Source organism: Anopheles nili, chromosome 3 (assembly GCF_943737925.1).
Source record: "Anopheles nili chromosome 3, idAnoNiliSN_F5_01, whole genome shotgun sequence".
NCBI lineage: Eukaryota > Metazoa > Arthropoda > Insecta > Diptera > Culicidae > Anopheles > Anopheles nili.
In genome coordinates, this window is record NC_071292.1 from 14465293 (window position 1) to 14482207 (window position 16915).

Here is a 16915-nt window from a genome sequence, read left to right on the forward strand (position 1 = left end):
TGTTTGATTCGTAAAAGGCTTGATGTTGTTGATTCGCGCTTGGCCTGATGCTTGCACAATTCCGGGTACGTAAAAAAACAATTCTTTTATCTTTGCATTTGATCACTTAATGAAACAGAAATTGCACCGCTATGATTGTCGTATTATTTGCCGAATGGGCTTAGATCCGGAGAATATGCTGTCGCCGAACATCCCACAAGATAGATAGTAGGCATGTTTCGGATCGTCAAAAACATGTGTTTGTTATGCTTGGTTCTCTACAAGTGATTTTAACCACGTTGGATTGAAATTGATTATATGTTACGCATTCGGATTTATAGGTTAACACAAGTCCATTACTTCTCTGTGTTATATATTTCTTTTATATCTCTAACCGCAATTCTTAATTACATTTTTAAAATGGTAATTTAGCCTAAGTTCACTAGCTTTAAACAGTCTATCCATCATTCAGCAGAGCGAATGAAGACGCTATCGACTGCATGAACAGCAAACGAAATAAGCTCTTGCCTGTTAAAAAAATTCTTATCACACCATTTTCAGTAAATTTCTAGTGAGCTAGCTATCGAGTGAACTAGGAAACACGCTATTCTGGTTTTGTACCCAACGTTTTAACTAATAACGACTCCGATGAGCCAACGTGTGCATCAGTGTGTATTTGTGCCTGGTCCACGTACTTCCGGCGACAGTGAATCCCGAAACCATTTGAAACGATTGCAGCAGACGTGGCCCCACGCAACCGTGCGTAGAAGAAACACCTCACGGTTTCTAAGATTTGTGGAGTTTTAGCAATCCCTAGAGTAGAGAGTGTGGTTGGTGGTAAATCGGTGTTTGTTAATTGGAATATATAAGCATCACATGGCGCATGACGGCGCCCTCCGCATGGGTTGATCCGATGAGCTGAGAATGCTACTGTACCCATCGGAGTCCTCGCTTTGGCATGCCAGGGTAGCGATCTCCTCATCTGTCCTGCCATCATTTTTTCTTGCTCTTCTTAATGCGCAGCTCCTCGATCTGTTTCGTGTAGCCAAAGTTATTGATCTCCTTGTACTCGTTGTCGCACTTGAGCAGCAGTTCGTACCACTGCTCACCTTGCACTCGTGGGGCATCAACCGTGCCACCGTAAGTGGCCGGAAGGCACTCCTTCGAGATGTGGTTGTACAGCGAATCGCGATCGGTACCGTGGAAGATGATGCGATTGCGCAGCTTCTCGCGCAGGATCGGCTTGAACAGCGCGAACACCATGTTAAAGATCTTTGGCTGATTAATGATGTGGATACCCTTGATCCGCAGCGGCACGGCATCCTGGAGCCAATCGACGATACGCTTGGCGAATGGTGGCGTAAACTGCCAGGCCTGCTGGAGCGTTAAGCCGTCCATGTCAAAGATCACAACCGCACCGTGAACCTGTGTCTCGGGTTCCAGCATGGCGGCTTCTAGGAACAGCACGCATCCTTTGAACACTTCGTCCAGTGTGACCTCCTTGTGCTTCCAGGTTTTGCCGAGTTCCAGCAACAGCACGCGCCGTCCGAGCTGGTCTCGGTTCGGGAACACCGCCAAGATGTTCTGCTTGAAGATGTTCGCTTCCTTCGACGGCATCAGCTCGTTGTACATGTCCCAGTGTTTGATCTTGAACTGGTAGTACCGTTGAATCTAGAACACATCGAGGATATTTGTAAGACATTGAAACGAAAAGCTTATGAACATTTCGTTACCCACCAGCTCGCAGGCACTCTTTGCGTAGAATTTGCATGGACGAAGGAATCGGATCATCCAGTCGTCATTATCCAGCGGCACTACCAAGCCTTCCACTTCTGCAATGAAGGATAAATGAAAAATTGTTAGTCACAATCGAAAGCTCCGTGAAAAGGGAATCTGTTAGGTTTCCCATTTCTTTTCGATATCGATGATTGAATTCAAATAAGTATCAAATTGAGCACATTGCAAAAATGATATCACAAAAAATAGTCTATATCTTTATAACCATACGTCTTTTGCGTAATTATTTAATGCTTAGACGCAAAAGACCACTTGGCTCAATGAATCATCGTTGATATCACTCCACCAGACCAACCTAGTGCACACTCATTTTCTGCTGTAATAGACCTTCGACAAGTCATCGTTGTGATTGTGTTGTGCAGGTACTTCCAACCAGCAACAGTAATTTCATTTCAGCGAGACCCGTGCAAGAGATGATGAAGAAAAAAATCTCATGTTTGCGCTCCATGACTAATGGTAATTTTCAATACACAACCGCAAACGGTTGGGTTTTTTTTTCTTTGGAATTATCTCATCATTTGTTTGGTATGTTTACTATATCGCTACCAGGCGTGTCGTCTTCAGATGAGACTGGTCTGTTCTTTACATTGATGAGAAATTTTTACATTAAATCTAAAGCTTCACGCCTCAGTCCAAGCATTATACTGAAGAGAAGAGACAAATTGTTGCTCGTTTTCCTTGAAGTATTGTAGCGTATTTATCATGTTTGAATCTTTTTACTTGCGTTAAGAGCCAATCTTAACAATCATTTAATTTGTTCACGGTTTCGTGCTAAAATTGACGACAATCTGCAGATTCTTTTTGACGAGTCATTCAACAAAAATAACCGCCCATCGAACAGACGAAACCAGTTTGTTGTCCTCGAAAGTCCTCGTGGATTTGTGTGCAAGGAAACGATTTATCTCAGACGCGTCAAATGGCGTTAGTTTTTTTTCTACATAACTCTTGACGCCGCCGTATTTAATTAAGTTCCGCAGATAATTTGTATTACCGCCGCATTGATTGATGAATCAATGGCAAATGCGCGTTTTGTGCTCGCTCCCATCAGTGGCCTTCGCGGGGTTTCAAGGGTAACACTGACGATCGCCGCCAGCACGTGGCACGAGAAGATTAAAGCACTTAAGGAGAGCTCCGTGCCCTTTTTACCTTTAAGGAGGTTGCGCAGCTCCTCGACGGCACTGACACGGTTTTCGGGCGTTTCACGCAGCTCGTTCTTAGCCACCTCCTTGCCGAAGGGCGTCAGGTCCTCCAGCTCAAACCGCAACACGTAGTCGCCAAGCTGCACCGAGGGCAGCTCCTCGATGTCAGACAGCATCGTTGGTACTCCTAAGGATAGGGGAAAATAAGGTACAAATTTAGATAAAATCGACATCGGTGCGAAAATGTACATGAAGATCCAATCGAAAAGTTCACCAATCGTTAGCTCGGTATACTTACTCATTTTGAAGGAACAATGGTTTTTCGGTTGTCAGGAAAAGGTATTTAAAAAACACGGCAAACTGTGGACATAAGTCAATGGAAACCTAATGATCAGAATAACTTTCGCTGTTGGTCTGTTTTCAGCGCAACGCTAACGGGCGGATCTCAGAATGAAGCTGGCATTTAAGGGTCTTTTGCAACTCCAACTGAGTGCGGTTATTTTGGACAGCTTCACTGGCTATAGATGACCAAAGCACTACCGTTAAGCTTCCGCGAGAGCGACGCTTTCCCTACAACCAGTGAGCTGTTAATTTGCCACCCTCAGCCCGTTAATTAGCGGAAGCGCCGTACAAAATCACCCTTGAACCTTCGTGGCCCTACCGAGCTTTGCGTGAGCTGGGGTGCCTTGAATGAGCCCGCAAATCGTCGACCGCAAGCCCGTTAGCTCGTGATCGCCCACAATTATCTTGTCGATCACGCAGCAGCAACACGGAATATCGGACCAGGAAGGGCTTGCGGTTTTTGATCCGTTCGTCCGATCACTATCGGTGGTAAAAAAACACACACACCTGCCCCGGTAATGGAGCGGAAAATTCTCATGCTGGCAGCAATACACCGCGTGCCCAAAAAAAAACACGTTCCCATCTCTTCATCCGGTGTGTGTCGATCGTGGAAATGATCGCGAGATAAACGCGCGGCTCCCGATATCGTGTGACCTTACGTAAAACGCGTTCACAATCCTATCAGCAACCTATCGGCCCTAATTGGTACAACAACTTATTGTTTATCCTGGCTGTGAGGAGGAGGAGAATGAATGAGCTCGGGTTCAGGGAGTGAAATCGCTGGGGTAGCAATTTGTGACCCAAGCATCGCTGCACCACGGCAACCTGATTCTGGCTGCATTATTTTTTTTCCTCCCTTTTGTCGAATCATTTGCGTAAGCAAACGATGCCCCCTCCTGCGATTGGAGATATGAAGCGGAGCGGTTTCTTATGTGGCTCAAGTGTTCGCTTACAAACAATGCGAATGGTGTGAAAACTAATTCAACGTTTTCCAAACTCCTCGTTGCTGTCCCACCAGTTCTGCGCATCAGCGGAGTTCGTTTGCAAAACAGGAGTAGGTCACGAAATTTAAAAACAAAGTCAACGGATTCAAAATCAAGCTTAAAAAAGGCCCCACCCGGTTGCTTCGGGCCAACTGCATCGGTACTTTTTCTTTTACCACGCGTACAGAGGCCCCGCGTTCTCAAGGGAGAAGGCCTTGCCGTATAAAGGAAAACCCGCAGACTGTGCCGTGAGTCCGTCGAGCTTCGCAAAAAAACCCACCCTGCAATCCTTGACCGGTCAGCCCCGCGGTTTTGACGGGAGGGTGAGAGAAAATAAAAGCTCACTACCCTCTGAAGGCTTGCGCATTCGAACCGTCCAAATGCGGCCCTGTTTGTTGGGATTTAAAAACACTCTTGAAGACGTGTTTTTCTTTCCCAGCAGCCATGTGGATGAAATATAGCATTTTTTTGCTCACGATCTCGACACGATCGGGCGTATATAGATCACCAGGAGCTTGGGCAAACAAACGTCAGTGGAATCGCAAACGCACACGTAACATATTTGAGCATACACTTCACACGAAGGTTTAGGTTCTTAGGGCCACGAACGGTTTTTGCTGGCTTCTGGCAACTTCCGACGTTCATCTCCCCAGCTTCACTGAGATCCGTTTTTCCATTAGCGTTACAACCGATGTTGCCATTAATGTTGCCACGGTACTAACGTTCAATTCCGTCGGATGGACCCTTCAAGCGAGCCCTTCTGCTGCGGGAACAAAATCACGATCGCACAGACACCCTCTCCAGAGCACAGGACTTTAGCAAAACAGCACACCCGACACCCGCAAGCGTTTCTCGACTACTAGCGAGAAGTGCCGGTCGGTGGAGTCGATATATAAAAATTCTGAGCTCACCTGAGCGACGTAGGGCGCGCATACACCTGGTTGGGTCGCGCGAATCGTGCCTGTATGTGCGTGCAAAAATCGCGCCTGTATAGTGCGCCGGCGTTGTAGGCTTTTCAGACGTTGGGTCTGGGAGGCGGCAACAGAGACCACGGTACTTGTGTGCACCATGCGTAAAGTGCGATGCACCAAGCCACAGAGCATTAATGGTGGTGGGGGTTTCGCTTCGGGTTTGAGAACATGTTGATGCATCGAAACCACGAATGCAATGGGAAGGTGCAACGGTATTGGGAAGATCGTGCGATTGCGAAATGGGCGCGCGCGGGCGTACACTTGTGACAGAGAAAGAGAGATAGAGAGAGTGATCTGGTCTGGAGAGATCGATGCGGATCGGCCGGGAGGTAGTTTTTGGGGGATAGTATCGTACAACCACCTGGGGGGCTGGTTGGTTGCATTCACTCACTCACGTGCACCTAGCTGCAACGGAAAGTAGTCATCCTTCAGAAACGTGAACCATCGCGTTCGGCCTATTTCATTCGGCTACACGAGATCCAGCTCGAGTTGCTGGACCTAATGTCGTGTACTACACCTCTTAGTTGGTTGCACGCTCAAGGTTGCACGGAGCCGGCGAGATCGAGACACGGATCGATCGAGATGGCTCAACACTCCGGGATGAAGGTCATACAGGGCGTGTCGCGTGACGAACATCCTCTCGTCTGCATGTGGCTTCCACGATATCCGATACGATCAGGGGCGGTGTACGGATTGGAGGTGTTCCAGACGGAATGATGACGCAGCGTAAATCGTGCAATTGCAATGAGCGAAAAAGGCTCCTTCGTGGTGTACCTCTTGGGGATGGTTTACGCATATTGCCATTTAAAAAAAGGAGGAAAAAAAATGGAAACGTATTCACGCTCCACGGGAAGCAGATGGTTATGCGGTTGAACAGGTAGCAGAAAGCGTGAATTTTATCGCTTACTCGCGATGTTCTAGCTTAATTTGTTCCGATCGGATCTAGGCGATAGAGCCAACACCAGGCTCTCGGCATTGGGTGGTGGGGGGGTTGAATAAAAAAAAAGCATGTTGCTACTTCACGCACGAGTACCGCTCACAATAAACACCGTTGATCGGTAAGCCATAACACGTCAAATTGTGATCGTATAAACGCTAACTGCCGCTAGTTAAGTGAGTTTAAATCACACGGGTGTAAATGGTCGTAAAACCAGCCGTTTACTTTTAATCGGTATTTTAAAGTGCTGCGCTCAAGGGTGATTTAAAAAAAATCGCAGTTCGTGCGATGCAATGCAAAATCATCGCAGAACGTTCCAGCGGCCTACTTTACATCTCACCCCAAAACACTTCCGCTTTAACGCGCTGGAAACAGGCCATTTGTTTCTTTTTATCAGCCATTGCTTATCAATCGAACATGGCGCGGCTCGCGTTGGAAAGCGCGCCATTGTGTTCCCATTTTGAGCGCCGAGCTTACATCATTGTTCGAAACAAAGCCACCGTTTGTTTGCGCACTTTACTTCACGGATCTTTGTTAGTTCTTTTTGGTTTTTTTTTCTCCCGCCAATTGGAGCTTATTTCACTTTCGAAATCACGACCCTCAAAGTGAGCTGGTTTTGTTAGCACGCTGTTCCGCATGCGCCGTCGAACGAGTGTTGGAGATGGATTGCTTTTTAATAAGCTGGATGCTAGATCCTTCCATTCCTACGCAAGCATGCATTTCCTGGTCCCGCGGAATCGGAAGCACGCAGGGTGCAAAGGGATTTCCCTCCCTCCCAGTGTGTGTGGACCAAAAGGCAAACTGGTTAATGAAAAATTCATCTCGCTTGGGGCTTGAGCTTTGAAACGGTCGTCGGGGGGACAGTCGTGTCTCTCGAGTCGCGTGAGAAACCCGGTCCGGTCCAGGTCCGGTCTAACGTCACTCAACTCAACTGCGACCCATGTTCGAATGCGCGCCCTCTCGCCATATTATTAGACTGGGTTTAGTGGCACTTAATGGCGAGTCCGGGCATGACCTAATCGAACCGCCGGCTAAGGGGATGTTGTTGACGTTTTCCGGACGGACAGAATGGGTGTGTGGTGTTCCCTTGGGTTCCATCTCGACACCCCCAATACGGGCTTTCACGGATCAAAGGTTGCTGTGACACAATCCTTTCTGAGGACCACGACGTCACACCGGACAGGGAAACCTATCATTTTCCGGTCCCTATTCGAGCGCTGTTTAATAACCGTTCAACAGCGTGTGTGTCTGTGGCGGAGGTTTGTTCTAAGGTGTTAATTTGTTTCCTGTTTCTGACTCGCGTCCACTAACGATTGGCGTCTCTTCGAGCTTTAGGGCGTTTTTTATCCCACGAGCGAGTATGACTTACCTGGTGTTGGGGTGTTTTTTTTATGTTCCCAGGAACTTTTCCGTAGTTGGGTGCGAGGTATCGGAACCCCGTTTTTTTATTCGTATCACTCACCACACTACGTTCACACGTTACTAAGGATCAGCATAGGTCGATTGTCGACGGACTCGCGCAGGTCGTTGGTTGTTTGCTGTAAGGCGAATGGAATAAAGAGGGATAAAAAAACAACAAAATAACAACCACCCGGCACTTCCGACATTAGCAAGAGGTTGGGTGACGTTTTTTTTTTGCATTCGCTTTTTGACGGACGTGAATTGGCACATTTTCCTCCGCGGGAAAACATTCCGGGAATCGAGATTTGGAAGCACCCCCCAAACTCGTCCATCAACCGTTTGCAAGCCGTACGTTAACGAACGATTGCCCACTGATCCAATCAATTCATCTCCAGCCAGCACAAATAACACACAGCATCGTTCTCCTCGCTCTCGGTATGCAGGAGATTGCAATTGCACTTCACTAACGGAGGTTGGCATTCTTGTAAGTCTATTCTAGTATCGTTCCCTGCTCGATCGTCTCTCCACTGGGGACTTTCCTCGTGCGTCTTCACACAGTTTCTTCTCACCACAATGCGGTTGTCTTGCTGGACAATTCGTTCGTCAATGCACGAGACTGACGGCAAGTGCTTTTTTTGCGCTCACAAAACCCAACTCACCAGACTAACCACCCTTTTCCGGGAGTGATGGAGATGCTACTGGGTGGAATTTATGACCCTTCGGCTCGGTTTTCTTGCCAGTGGATTTGCATGGCAGCTTCATAACCTCCCCCTTGGGGATCTTTAATCAGGGAAATAATTCTCGAACCGGCTAAATGCAACTCACATGCGACAGATGCACAATTTGAGCCGCTATTAGACCGTGAACGATTCGATTAACTAAACACGCTATCTCCGAACACCACGTGTGTGTGTGTCTCTCTCTGGTGGAGATGAAGCTTGGAAAAACCACGTCACTCTCGTGGGTGGGATGCGGCACTTGACACACGACTGCTGACGCAGAACCCTTGTGGAAGGAGTCACCGAGTGGGTGTTTTACACCACATCGATGACGCATTCCCTTTTTTGCACTCTCTCGCAACCGACCGATTCAACAGATTTGTTTTGACAGATCGTCCTCAACCGCAACCGGAACCCCGTTGCCATTGGGAACCGCCGTTTTCCCTCCCCATCACAAACGGGACCGAGGATGTTGGCCGCAGACCTGCGCAGAACGAAGAACTCCTGTTCCATTCCGAGGCGCAGTGTTATGCAGAGCTGTCGAACGTCCGGCATTCCGGCGATTAACCTACCGGATCTCGCGTTCTAGGATTCCAGGAGGTTGATGTTTCACGCAACAAAAACCACACCCGAGAGGAGCACTTATTGCGATTGCGTTTGCGCTTGCATTGCCGCCTGGAATCGCACTTGCACCGATATATAACACTCGCTGTCGGGGCCGTTGCTGGCCTGAGAATGATGCCCCGGTCCGACGGAAGACGGAAGTACGGATGAGGGCGGCGTGCCTCTGGTTGTGTGCGCTTGTTTGTGTACGATCCGTAAGGGTGGTTGTGCTTTGTTTGGTGGCGGATCGCTGACGACGCCCTTCCAGATGCACACAACCCTCCGACCCTTTGACTTCGAGATGACTCCCACTCAGGTTCAGTGCGATAATGGGAACTCCTGGTGGTGCAGCCTGATTACAACGAATCACAAACGCGAACGATGCACTTAAAGCTAACGGTTCGCGCGCACGTGGTTTAGAATGTAAATTTAGAAAATTAAATCTATCCACACTGTGCCAGTAAATGCAATGTAAAATTTATTCCACTTTGCACAATGATTGCAGCCGCTTGGTAAGCGAGAGAGTGATTAATTGCAAGACCTCGAGTGCGGATCGAACCACAAAGAGGATTTGTTTTTTTTTTATATCGGTTCCTGATCGAACAATAGAAATGGGTCACAGTGTCCTAAACTCCCTCGTGAGGTAGGTTTTGTAGGTAAATGCTTTGTAATGGTGCCATCGTAGGTGCCTAGGTGACGGCGCACATTCGCACGCGGTTCGCAATGTTCCGCTGATCCGCCGCAAAAGGTCGACCATCAGGAAATGTAAAACGAGCCGCCAGTTGTCTAACTACCGCCACGTCGATTTCACACCGCCACTAATCACTTTCTAATCACAACACGATCCCCTCAAGGTGCACGGTGAATGTCGATATCCTGAGCGGGCAAAAACGAACCGTACTGAAGCAACCCAATGCCACCGAAGGATAAAGTGTGTGCCTTCTTTTGCTGCATCTCCACGAATGTGCCGATTCGTGACGCTAACGAGAAACACGTCACAATTAACCGTCGGTGTGGAAACCACCGATGCTCTAACAATGCTACAATGGCGGTCAACCGGTGTGCGCAAAAATACACCAACCTACGTACCGTGTGCCACCGTTTGCGGTTGAAATGTTGCGCTCCTACTGGCGGCCATGCCGGTTTCAAAATGGTGCGAGACCACGCGAGAAGAAGGCCAACGTGGAACGGAGTTGGCGCGCGCGCTCAGAAACCGAAGTTCAACCTCGTGGTATTCAAATTTCAAGCACCCCTAGTTCCGTGGCTAGAAAAAGACGACCATCCAATGGGCTCCAATCGCGGTTGGGTGGCCAGCAAAAGACACCGTCAGAAAGCGAAAGAGAGAGGGAGAAAAGGAGTCATGGATAGAGAGACACCAGCTAGGGGTAGAGACCTGGCCAACGTGTGCACTAGCCATCAGGCAGAGCGTTGTACTTAACATGCCCCCTTTCGCCCCGTTTGAAGCCGGATCCCACCCTCCTTCGAGGTCGAAGCTCCACGAACTGCACGAACTTCACGAACGCAACAACCCACCACGAGATTCAATATTTATGACGACCCCGGCGTGTATGTTGCGGTGAAGGGGGTCTGCGAGAAGGTCGTGGTACTTACCGGTGCCGGAGGTGGTGAACTGTTGCCAAATCGTGTCCGCCATGAGGCTTGGGTGGGTTTAAGCCTCGAAACGAAGCGAGCTGGAGCTGGTTAAACCCCCTCCAAAAACGATTGCATCCTGTGTGTAGGGTTGAATGGCAAACAAAACAGGACCTGATGATGGACGCCTTCCCCAACATCGATTGTGTCTGGTGAGGCAAGGTGCGGTCACAATCGGCCAGAAGATGGACCGCATAAGGGTGGGTATGTGCTTTAACCCCCTTCCAAAGCAGCTGAGGCTTTTGCTTGCTTGAAAATCCATTGCACAATGGCCTGGTGGACTCATAATTACTGGTGGCCAGAGCTTGAGCTCGGAACTGCTGACGCAGGTTTCAAATATCGTACCGCGTGTTCCAGCAGACTCACGCAATCGGTCGTGAAATTGGCCACCTGCTCATGAAGCAGCAATTCCAGACAAGAAAAAAAATCAAAATGACCGCACCAGTGTATGGAGATGCGATGAGAAACGGAAGCACGTGTGGGAAAATTGTAGCGCTAATGGAACTGGTAGAGTTTGCTGTGATGTATCAGGTCCATAAATGCGGAAACCAAACCAACCGATAGGTCCTTCCAGCAGGGGGGGGGGGGGGGGGGGGGCTGGAAGATGAACACGTAATGCAATGCGATAAGAAAAGCACCGAGATGATGGACCTTACATCAGCAACGAAAGACAATGTTCAAACCATTTTCGGTGCACGGTTGCCGTGAAGCTAATCGTGAAGATAAACAAATGAGATCATCTAAGACAACATGTTCCGGCGGGTTGAGAGAGAACCGATTGATTTGGTCAAAAGCTTTTAAGATACGTTGCTATCTTGCTGACAACAACGGCAAACAAAAGACCATTTCACGCATTTGGTTCTAGAACCGGAGGTATTTTAGCTCCTCGTTCGAGCGGGTGATTAAACCACGCCACAAAGTACAGTAGGGTAGGATGTTACCGTTAATTTTAGGTTAATTAGATGCACTCGTGTGGCGCAATGCAACACCGCCACACAGTTCAACCTGTTGAGGCGCGCATTTGCCAACGCGGAAACTGGGCAGACATTACGGTAGAATGCAGCAAAAACAAACCCCCCAACGGAAAGGTGAATGTGCGTACGATTTCGTTGTTGCACTTCCTTCCAAACACCGGTGCTGACCGACCGATAGCGTGCAAACCCGGACGCATCATCCTTAGGCACGGGTCGGTGATTAGATCGCACAAATGGGCATTAGTTTTTTTTCTTGCCCACAGCAGCACACGCACGTTTTCTTGCATGCCGCAAACGAGCGAACGATTGACTTCTGGCCGCACTAGAAAAAGGGCCCGCTTGGGGTTCAGCAAAGGGGGAGATGGTTAATTACACTTCCAGCAATATTGTCTCTCATTAGGGGGCAAGCAATGGGGCGTAATCTGACCCTTTCTGACACGGAACGGGCGCGAAGAAACAATGCAAACAGGCTAAAGGCCAAATCGGGTGCATCATCATCTCGAGCGCTGGCAATTTCCTGGCACATGGTCTTCGGTACACGCGCTTCACGACGATTCGTTCAAGTCGAGCGGGTTTCTCTGCTTAGCCTGCTGCCGAAAAAACGAAATGGAACGTAACACACGGAAGTGACCTTGCGTGCATCCCGGATGTACAGTGCTTATGAAAAATATTTCCTTTATTTTTTTTTGTTTCAGTTATTGTATGTGTCTTGCGTTATGCGTTACATCGTCATTTTTGCGCTTATTTCTTTTATTGTAGAGTTTATTATTTGTTTTAATTACGTTTTTGTTTTACTTCACTTTTTTTTCAGTGTGATTGAAGACCGCTTAAAGCAATGCAACGATTTGCGGAACTGTATTCAGTACTAGGAATGGAATAAAGTGTTTGTCTTCGTTACGGTAAGGATGCCATTTTAAATATAACATTATTTCGAATACGTCTACGTTTCGCATAGTGAACACTCTTGCGATGGATGCTGCCAAACGCCGGAATTGACCGGAAAGAGCTTGAAATAATGTGCTGCTAGTAGGTTCAATTACAGCATTGCAGATTGGATTTGCAACACAAACAGATGAAAAAAGAGATGAATAACTTCGTATGGCGATGAGAAGCATTTGCTAGGATAAATTACAATTAATCAACAATATTTCAGCCTATTTCGAGCTTGGATTTGTGAACCCTTTGTCTTTTTCTCAGCTAGTCTTAGATCTCAGCTAGTTGCCTCCTACCCGAGCCGAAATGCACTTAAATTGATACAAAACACAGACATACGTACACAAACATTCGCGCACTACTCGTATCACAAACAAACATTCATCCAGCGCTTCAGGGTTCCGCTCAAAGCCTCTCCCGGTGCCGCTTGAGAGATTTCGGCTTCAACGGATCCCGGTTCCGATATCAGTTCTTGGCGGCACCATTTGGGTTGGGTTTAATTTTCTCGTACATGAAATCCTGCATCACGTTCTTGCCCGGCGTGTGCAGTTTTTTCTGCACGAAGTGGAACTGATCCCGTGCGAACTCGTACAGCTCGTTCTCCATCTGCCACACGGCCGACTCCTTAATTTTGGCCACCGTTTCGGCGGCCGGCTCGACCTTGGATTTTGTTTTGCGCAGATGGGACTTGTTGGACTTTTGAAAGTGGCTTATCGCGCCTCGGTAAAGACGCGGTAGCGACAGCTCGAGCAGCTCGATGAATTCGTCCATTTCCTCGGTTAGACCCACGAGGAAGTACTCGTTGACGAGATTGCGCTTGGCTTGCTCGAGCGCCCAGCTGCTGCCCGGGTTCCAGCATTCGGCGTGATGCCCGCAGAAGAACGGGATCTGTAGCCACATGTTCGTGGGATCACAGTCTGGCTTCTGCCTGGCGACGCATTCGTCGAATGTCATTGTATCGCCAGCTCGGTGCCGCACCAAATACGGCCGGTAGTCGTCGCCGTACCGCAGAAAGTAGTAGTAGGAAACCAATCGGTCTAGTGGCTGCCGGATAAGATTTATGTACAACGGTTTCGATGGCATACCGAATCTGCAGGAAAAAAAGAACCAGAACAGTGCAGGTCAGTACATATGGCACGGAAGCAACGTCTCGGGAGTATTACTTTGCGAAATCTAAGAACGCCATGTGACCATGATAGAAGGCAGGTTTCATGCTGTCCCACGCGGTAATGTTTCGTACAAATTTAAGCTGAAATAAGACAATAATTAATTTTACCAAGTCATTATTAACATTCCAACCACACGACACGCTTGTTCAACACGTGGTACTCGCACGGCGTACCTGATTTGGTAGTGACAGTACGTGCATGTTTGCGGTAATGTTAATGTGCAGTACGTGGAATGCATTTTTCTTGCACAGATCATATGTAAGATTGACGAAGCTGGTGCTACCAGTCTTCGGTACCCGGTTGTAAATTATCACAAATTTTTCGTCATAATTTCGGTAGGTCGTGCTGTCTTCCACCTTTGCCGTGCCTGTTTGCCAGTAGTTGGGGCTGTTGTGCATCAGTTGCGCATTGTTGCCTGCATTGCAATGGGGCGTCAAAGTAAAATTATATTAGCTTGTTGGAACATAGTTAACCCCGTTAATTTCTTTCCCCAATTACCTTCTGCAAAGTGGACCGTGAGCTGCTTATCTTCAAGAGTAACCTTAGTGGAAAACCAGTGATACAGGATAATGACCGCAAATCCGGCAGCAGAGATGAGCAGAAAAAAGTATTTTGTTGTTATCATTTCCGTTCCTATCCGGGATGCTTTTTCCGTCAGCTGCCGCGCCCCGTCACGCTGGGCGTTGCGAAGTGAGATGCCTAGCTGTGGGTAGGTCCTTCCGGGTGTGCTTCGAAATGTGGTGCCTTTTTTCCAAAGTAGTTCAAACTTCCAGAGTTCAAAGGGGCGTATTTGGACTCTCAACCGCTAGCGCTGCTCATCTTATCTCTTACGCTTTGCAAAGCATTGAACTTCCTTCTATGCTAAGGACGCATGTGGTTTTCTCGTAAACTTATTCGAAGGCATACTAATCCTAAGGAGCCTGATCCTTGAAGGTCTTTTCCTGCAGACCCGCACAAAAAGAGAACGGTTTAGAGATATTTTAAAATAAAATGAAAAATGTTTTCTACCAACAATATACACACCGTCCAAAACAATCGCACACACGCATAAGCTTTGACGCGCAATACGTCACATGCAGGACGTCAGTTCGGTTTCAAAATTAACGCTTCCTAAACGAGTGTAAAACTAAAAGTTTTGAGGGAATTTACTTAAAATTGTGATACTAAATTCTCGCTGATAATTTTCTACAGTAGCTGAGGGAAGCGTTTAGCCTTATAAGAATTTTTTAAAGTGCAAATTACGTTAAACACCCTGAACACAAAATGAGAACGTTGATTGTCAAAAGTAGCAAGGAATGAAATTGCGTTCTGTCATGCGGATTGTTCTTCTGTCTGGCTTTGTTTGGTGCGTCTCATGCGAAAAGAACTGAACAATTATTTTACAATGTGGGTAAAAAGTGATGAGAATAAGTTAAATTCACAGCAGCTAGGTGAAAGTATGCTACCATAACGTGCTGTGTTCTGTTTTTTTCATTTCCTAGATCGACGGATAGAGCAAAGAATCGAAAACTCTTCACCAAACCAGACGCTACCTAACCTTCAAAAGTAACAAAAAAAAGCAGCACTCTTTGCTCCAAAACATAGAGCCAAGCTCTTGTTCACATTGTGCCAAGCTTCATCAGAGCAGTAGCAGCATGGAAACCGTAATACGATTGAAAAGACGAGTGGATGAAGATCCGCTAAATGCATTTGTTCTAAACTGCAAACGACAACGCGTTGAGGGCGCCACCGTCGTCGAGGAAGATGATTCCAATGCGAATGCGGCAACTGCAGGAACTTCGACAATTCTTAAGTTTGCTGGTACATTCACACAGGTCAGGCCACGAGCTTCATTGCAAATTGGATGTATGAACAATCCTAAATTATTTCTGTTTTTTTTTCCTAAATCTACAGGCTGAAGGAATTGCTTCTCACATACAGAATATTCACAAAAACCAAGCGAAGGATGCACTGTCCCGTGTGCATCGTCCTAACATCACATCCCGGAATCGGGTAGCAACAAAACAGGCGGCACAGAACAACAGGTTCAAGATTGTCAACTGCACGCGCTCGATAGCGAATCTGGAGAGCGAACCGAGCGACAATCCGGTCGCGACCACAATTGTAGATGTCGAGCGGGATGTTTGCCGGCTGGAGGAACCGACGGTCGGCGAGACGCGTATGCCACCGTTGAATGTCGCAACTACAACAGATACCGTGGCAGCGGCAATTACTGACGGAACGCCGAATTCACAGCAACAGCTGCCGTACTTCGAGGAGAACGGCGTGAATTACGTCTACGACCTCTATGTGGCCGACACGAGCCAGAATGTCACGCCTCTTCACTACATCCCCGATCTGCACGACCTCAGGTTGGTGATGATAGAAGAAGCCTACTTTTCATTCTACTCGCTCATCTAAATGCGTCCGACAGCGGACCAGACACACAGCTAGGACAAAGAAGCTCAACAAACTAGGACTTGCTTTAGCATATGCATAGTAGTTTTGTGTCCCGATCCCATTTAATTATATTTGTAGGCTGTTAAGTATAGAACAAAACCCATAAACACATTTATCTGTGGAAAAATATACTCTGAAACGGAGAGCACCGAAGCTGTTCTATTTACCGGTGGAATAGCGCTCGAGTGTTTCTTCTCTTCATCTCATGTAATCGGTGCCGTGTTGTTGTAGTCTCTGTTCTTCTGTTTTATTTTGCGGGGAACCAGTAACCGTACACCGCTTGTCGATTGTTCGCAAACAGCTAATCTCGCCAACATTTGTGCGTGTCGAAAACGTTCCCTCATTTCAGCGTTATGGTATGCGACGATCCGCTGTATTCATCGCACCGAGGGCTCGATTCAGACGATTCCAGCGATACGGACACAGAGGATTCAAACGCGGAAAATAACTGGCGCAACGAATATCCCGACGAGGAGGACGCAAACAGTATCGGTGAGGTCGATATGGTACGCGCGGTCGAAGATCTGGATTTGGGTAAGTTGAAAAATGATTGTGCAAAAAAAAACAAATTAACTATCATTCCACTGTTCCACAGACGGTGAACGAGAGCTGTCCTCGGATGAGGATTACGTACGATACGACAAGGAGGATAAGGATTCGGAGGAAGAGGGCTTTGCCTACCCTCGGGACGATGGCGTGCTGTACACGGACGATGAGGAGGATACAGGAGACAGCGATATGGAGGGTGTCAATAAGGAAGACGTCCGGCGGTTTGGTCCTGCATATGCGCGCTACAAAGCCCGGATCCTGCGCGAGGAACAGCGTGGAGGCAACGAGAGCAGCAGCTCCAGCTCGGAAAACATTTATTTGTACGATTAA

At 47.7% G+C, this 16915-nt stretch overlaps 3 protein-coding genes across 3 annotated transcripts; 1 reads left to right on the forward strand and 2 right to left on the reverse strand.

The window, feature by feature from the left end:
- Positions 1-347: 347 nt before the first annotated feature.
- LOC128727036 (alpha-tocopherol transfer protein-like) lies at positions 348-3224 on the reverse strand. The gene is made up of 4 exons (XM_053820896.1): positions 3214-3224; positions 2923-3102; positions 1717-1811; positions 348-1650 (listed from the first exon to the last, which is right to left on the reverse strand). Exons 1-4 carry the CDS (start codon positions 3215-3217, stop codon positions 973-975), a joined length of 957 nt encoding a protein of 318 aa, XP_053676871.1. The 5' UTR covers positions 3218-3224; the 3' UTR covers positions 348-972.
- Positions 3225-12860: 9636 nt separating this feature from the next.
- On the reverse strand, positions 12861-14383 carry LOC128727034 (heparin sulfate O-sulfotransferase). Its single transcript, XM_053820894.1, has 4 exons — positions 14096-14383; positions 13771-14012; positions 13592-13677; positions 12861-13518 (listed from the first exon to the last, which is right to left on the reverse strand). The coding sequence occupies exons 1-4, from the start codon at positions 14220-14222 to the stop codon at positions 12894-12896; spliced, it is 1080 nt and encodes a 359-aa protein (XP_053676869.1). The 5' UTR covers positions 14223-14383; the 3' UTR covers positions 12861-12893.
- An 848-nt stretch (positions 14384-15231) lies between these two features.
- On the forward strand, positions 15232-16915 carry LOC128727032 (probable RNA polymerase II nuclear localization protein SLC7A6OS). The gene is made up of 4 exons (XM_053820891.1): positions 15232-15411; positions 15491-15948; positions 16386-16570; positions 16632-16915. The coding sequence occupies exons 1-4, from the start codon at positions 15232-15234 to the stop codon at positions 16913-16915; spliced, it is 1107 nt and encodes a 368-aa protein (XP_053676866.1).

Bases quoted from the DNA above. Each gene is read 5' to 3' on its own strand.
- LOC128727036 (XM_053820896.1), bottom strand. The intron at 1,812-2,922 runs GTAAAAAGGGCA...CCTTCATTGCAG, and splicing joins GCTGCGCAACCTCCTTAAAG to AAGTGGAAGGCTTGGTAGTG. The intron at 1,651-1,716 runs GTGGGTAACGAA...GATGTGTTCTAG, and splicing joins CAAAGAGTGCCTGCGAGCTG to ATTCAACGGTACTACCAGTT.
- LOC128727034 (XM_053820894.1), bottom strand. From the start codon at position 14,222: ATGATAACAACAAAATACTTTTTTCTGCTCATCTCTGCTGCCGGATTT. The intron at 13,678-13,770 runs GTACGCCGTGCG...GTCTTATTTCAG, and splicing joins TACTGTCACTACCAAATCAG to CTTAAATTTGTACGAAACAT. The intron at 13,519-13,591 runs GTAATACTCCCG...TTTTTCCTGCAG, and splicing joins GCGTTCTTAGATTTCGCAAA to ATTCGGTATGCCATCGAAAC.
- LOC128727032 (XM_053820891.1), top strand. From the start codon at position 15,232: ATGGAAACCGTAATACGATTGAAAAGACGAGTGGATGAAGATCCGCTA. The intron at 15,412-15,490 runs GTCAGGCCACGA...CTAAATCTACAG, and splicing joins TTGCTGGTACATTCACACAG to GCTGAAGGAATTGCTTCTCA. The intron at 15,949-16,385 runs GTTGGTGATGAT...CCCTCATTTCAG, and splicing joins CCCGATCTGCACGACCTCAG to CGTTATGGTATGCGACGATC.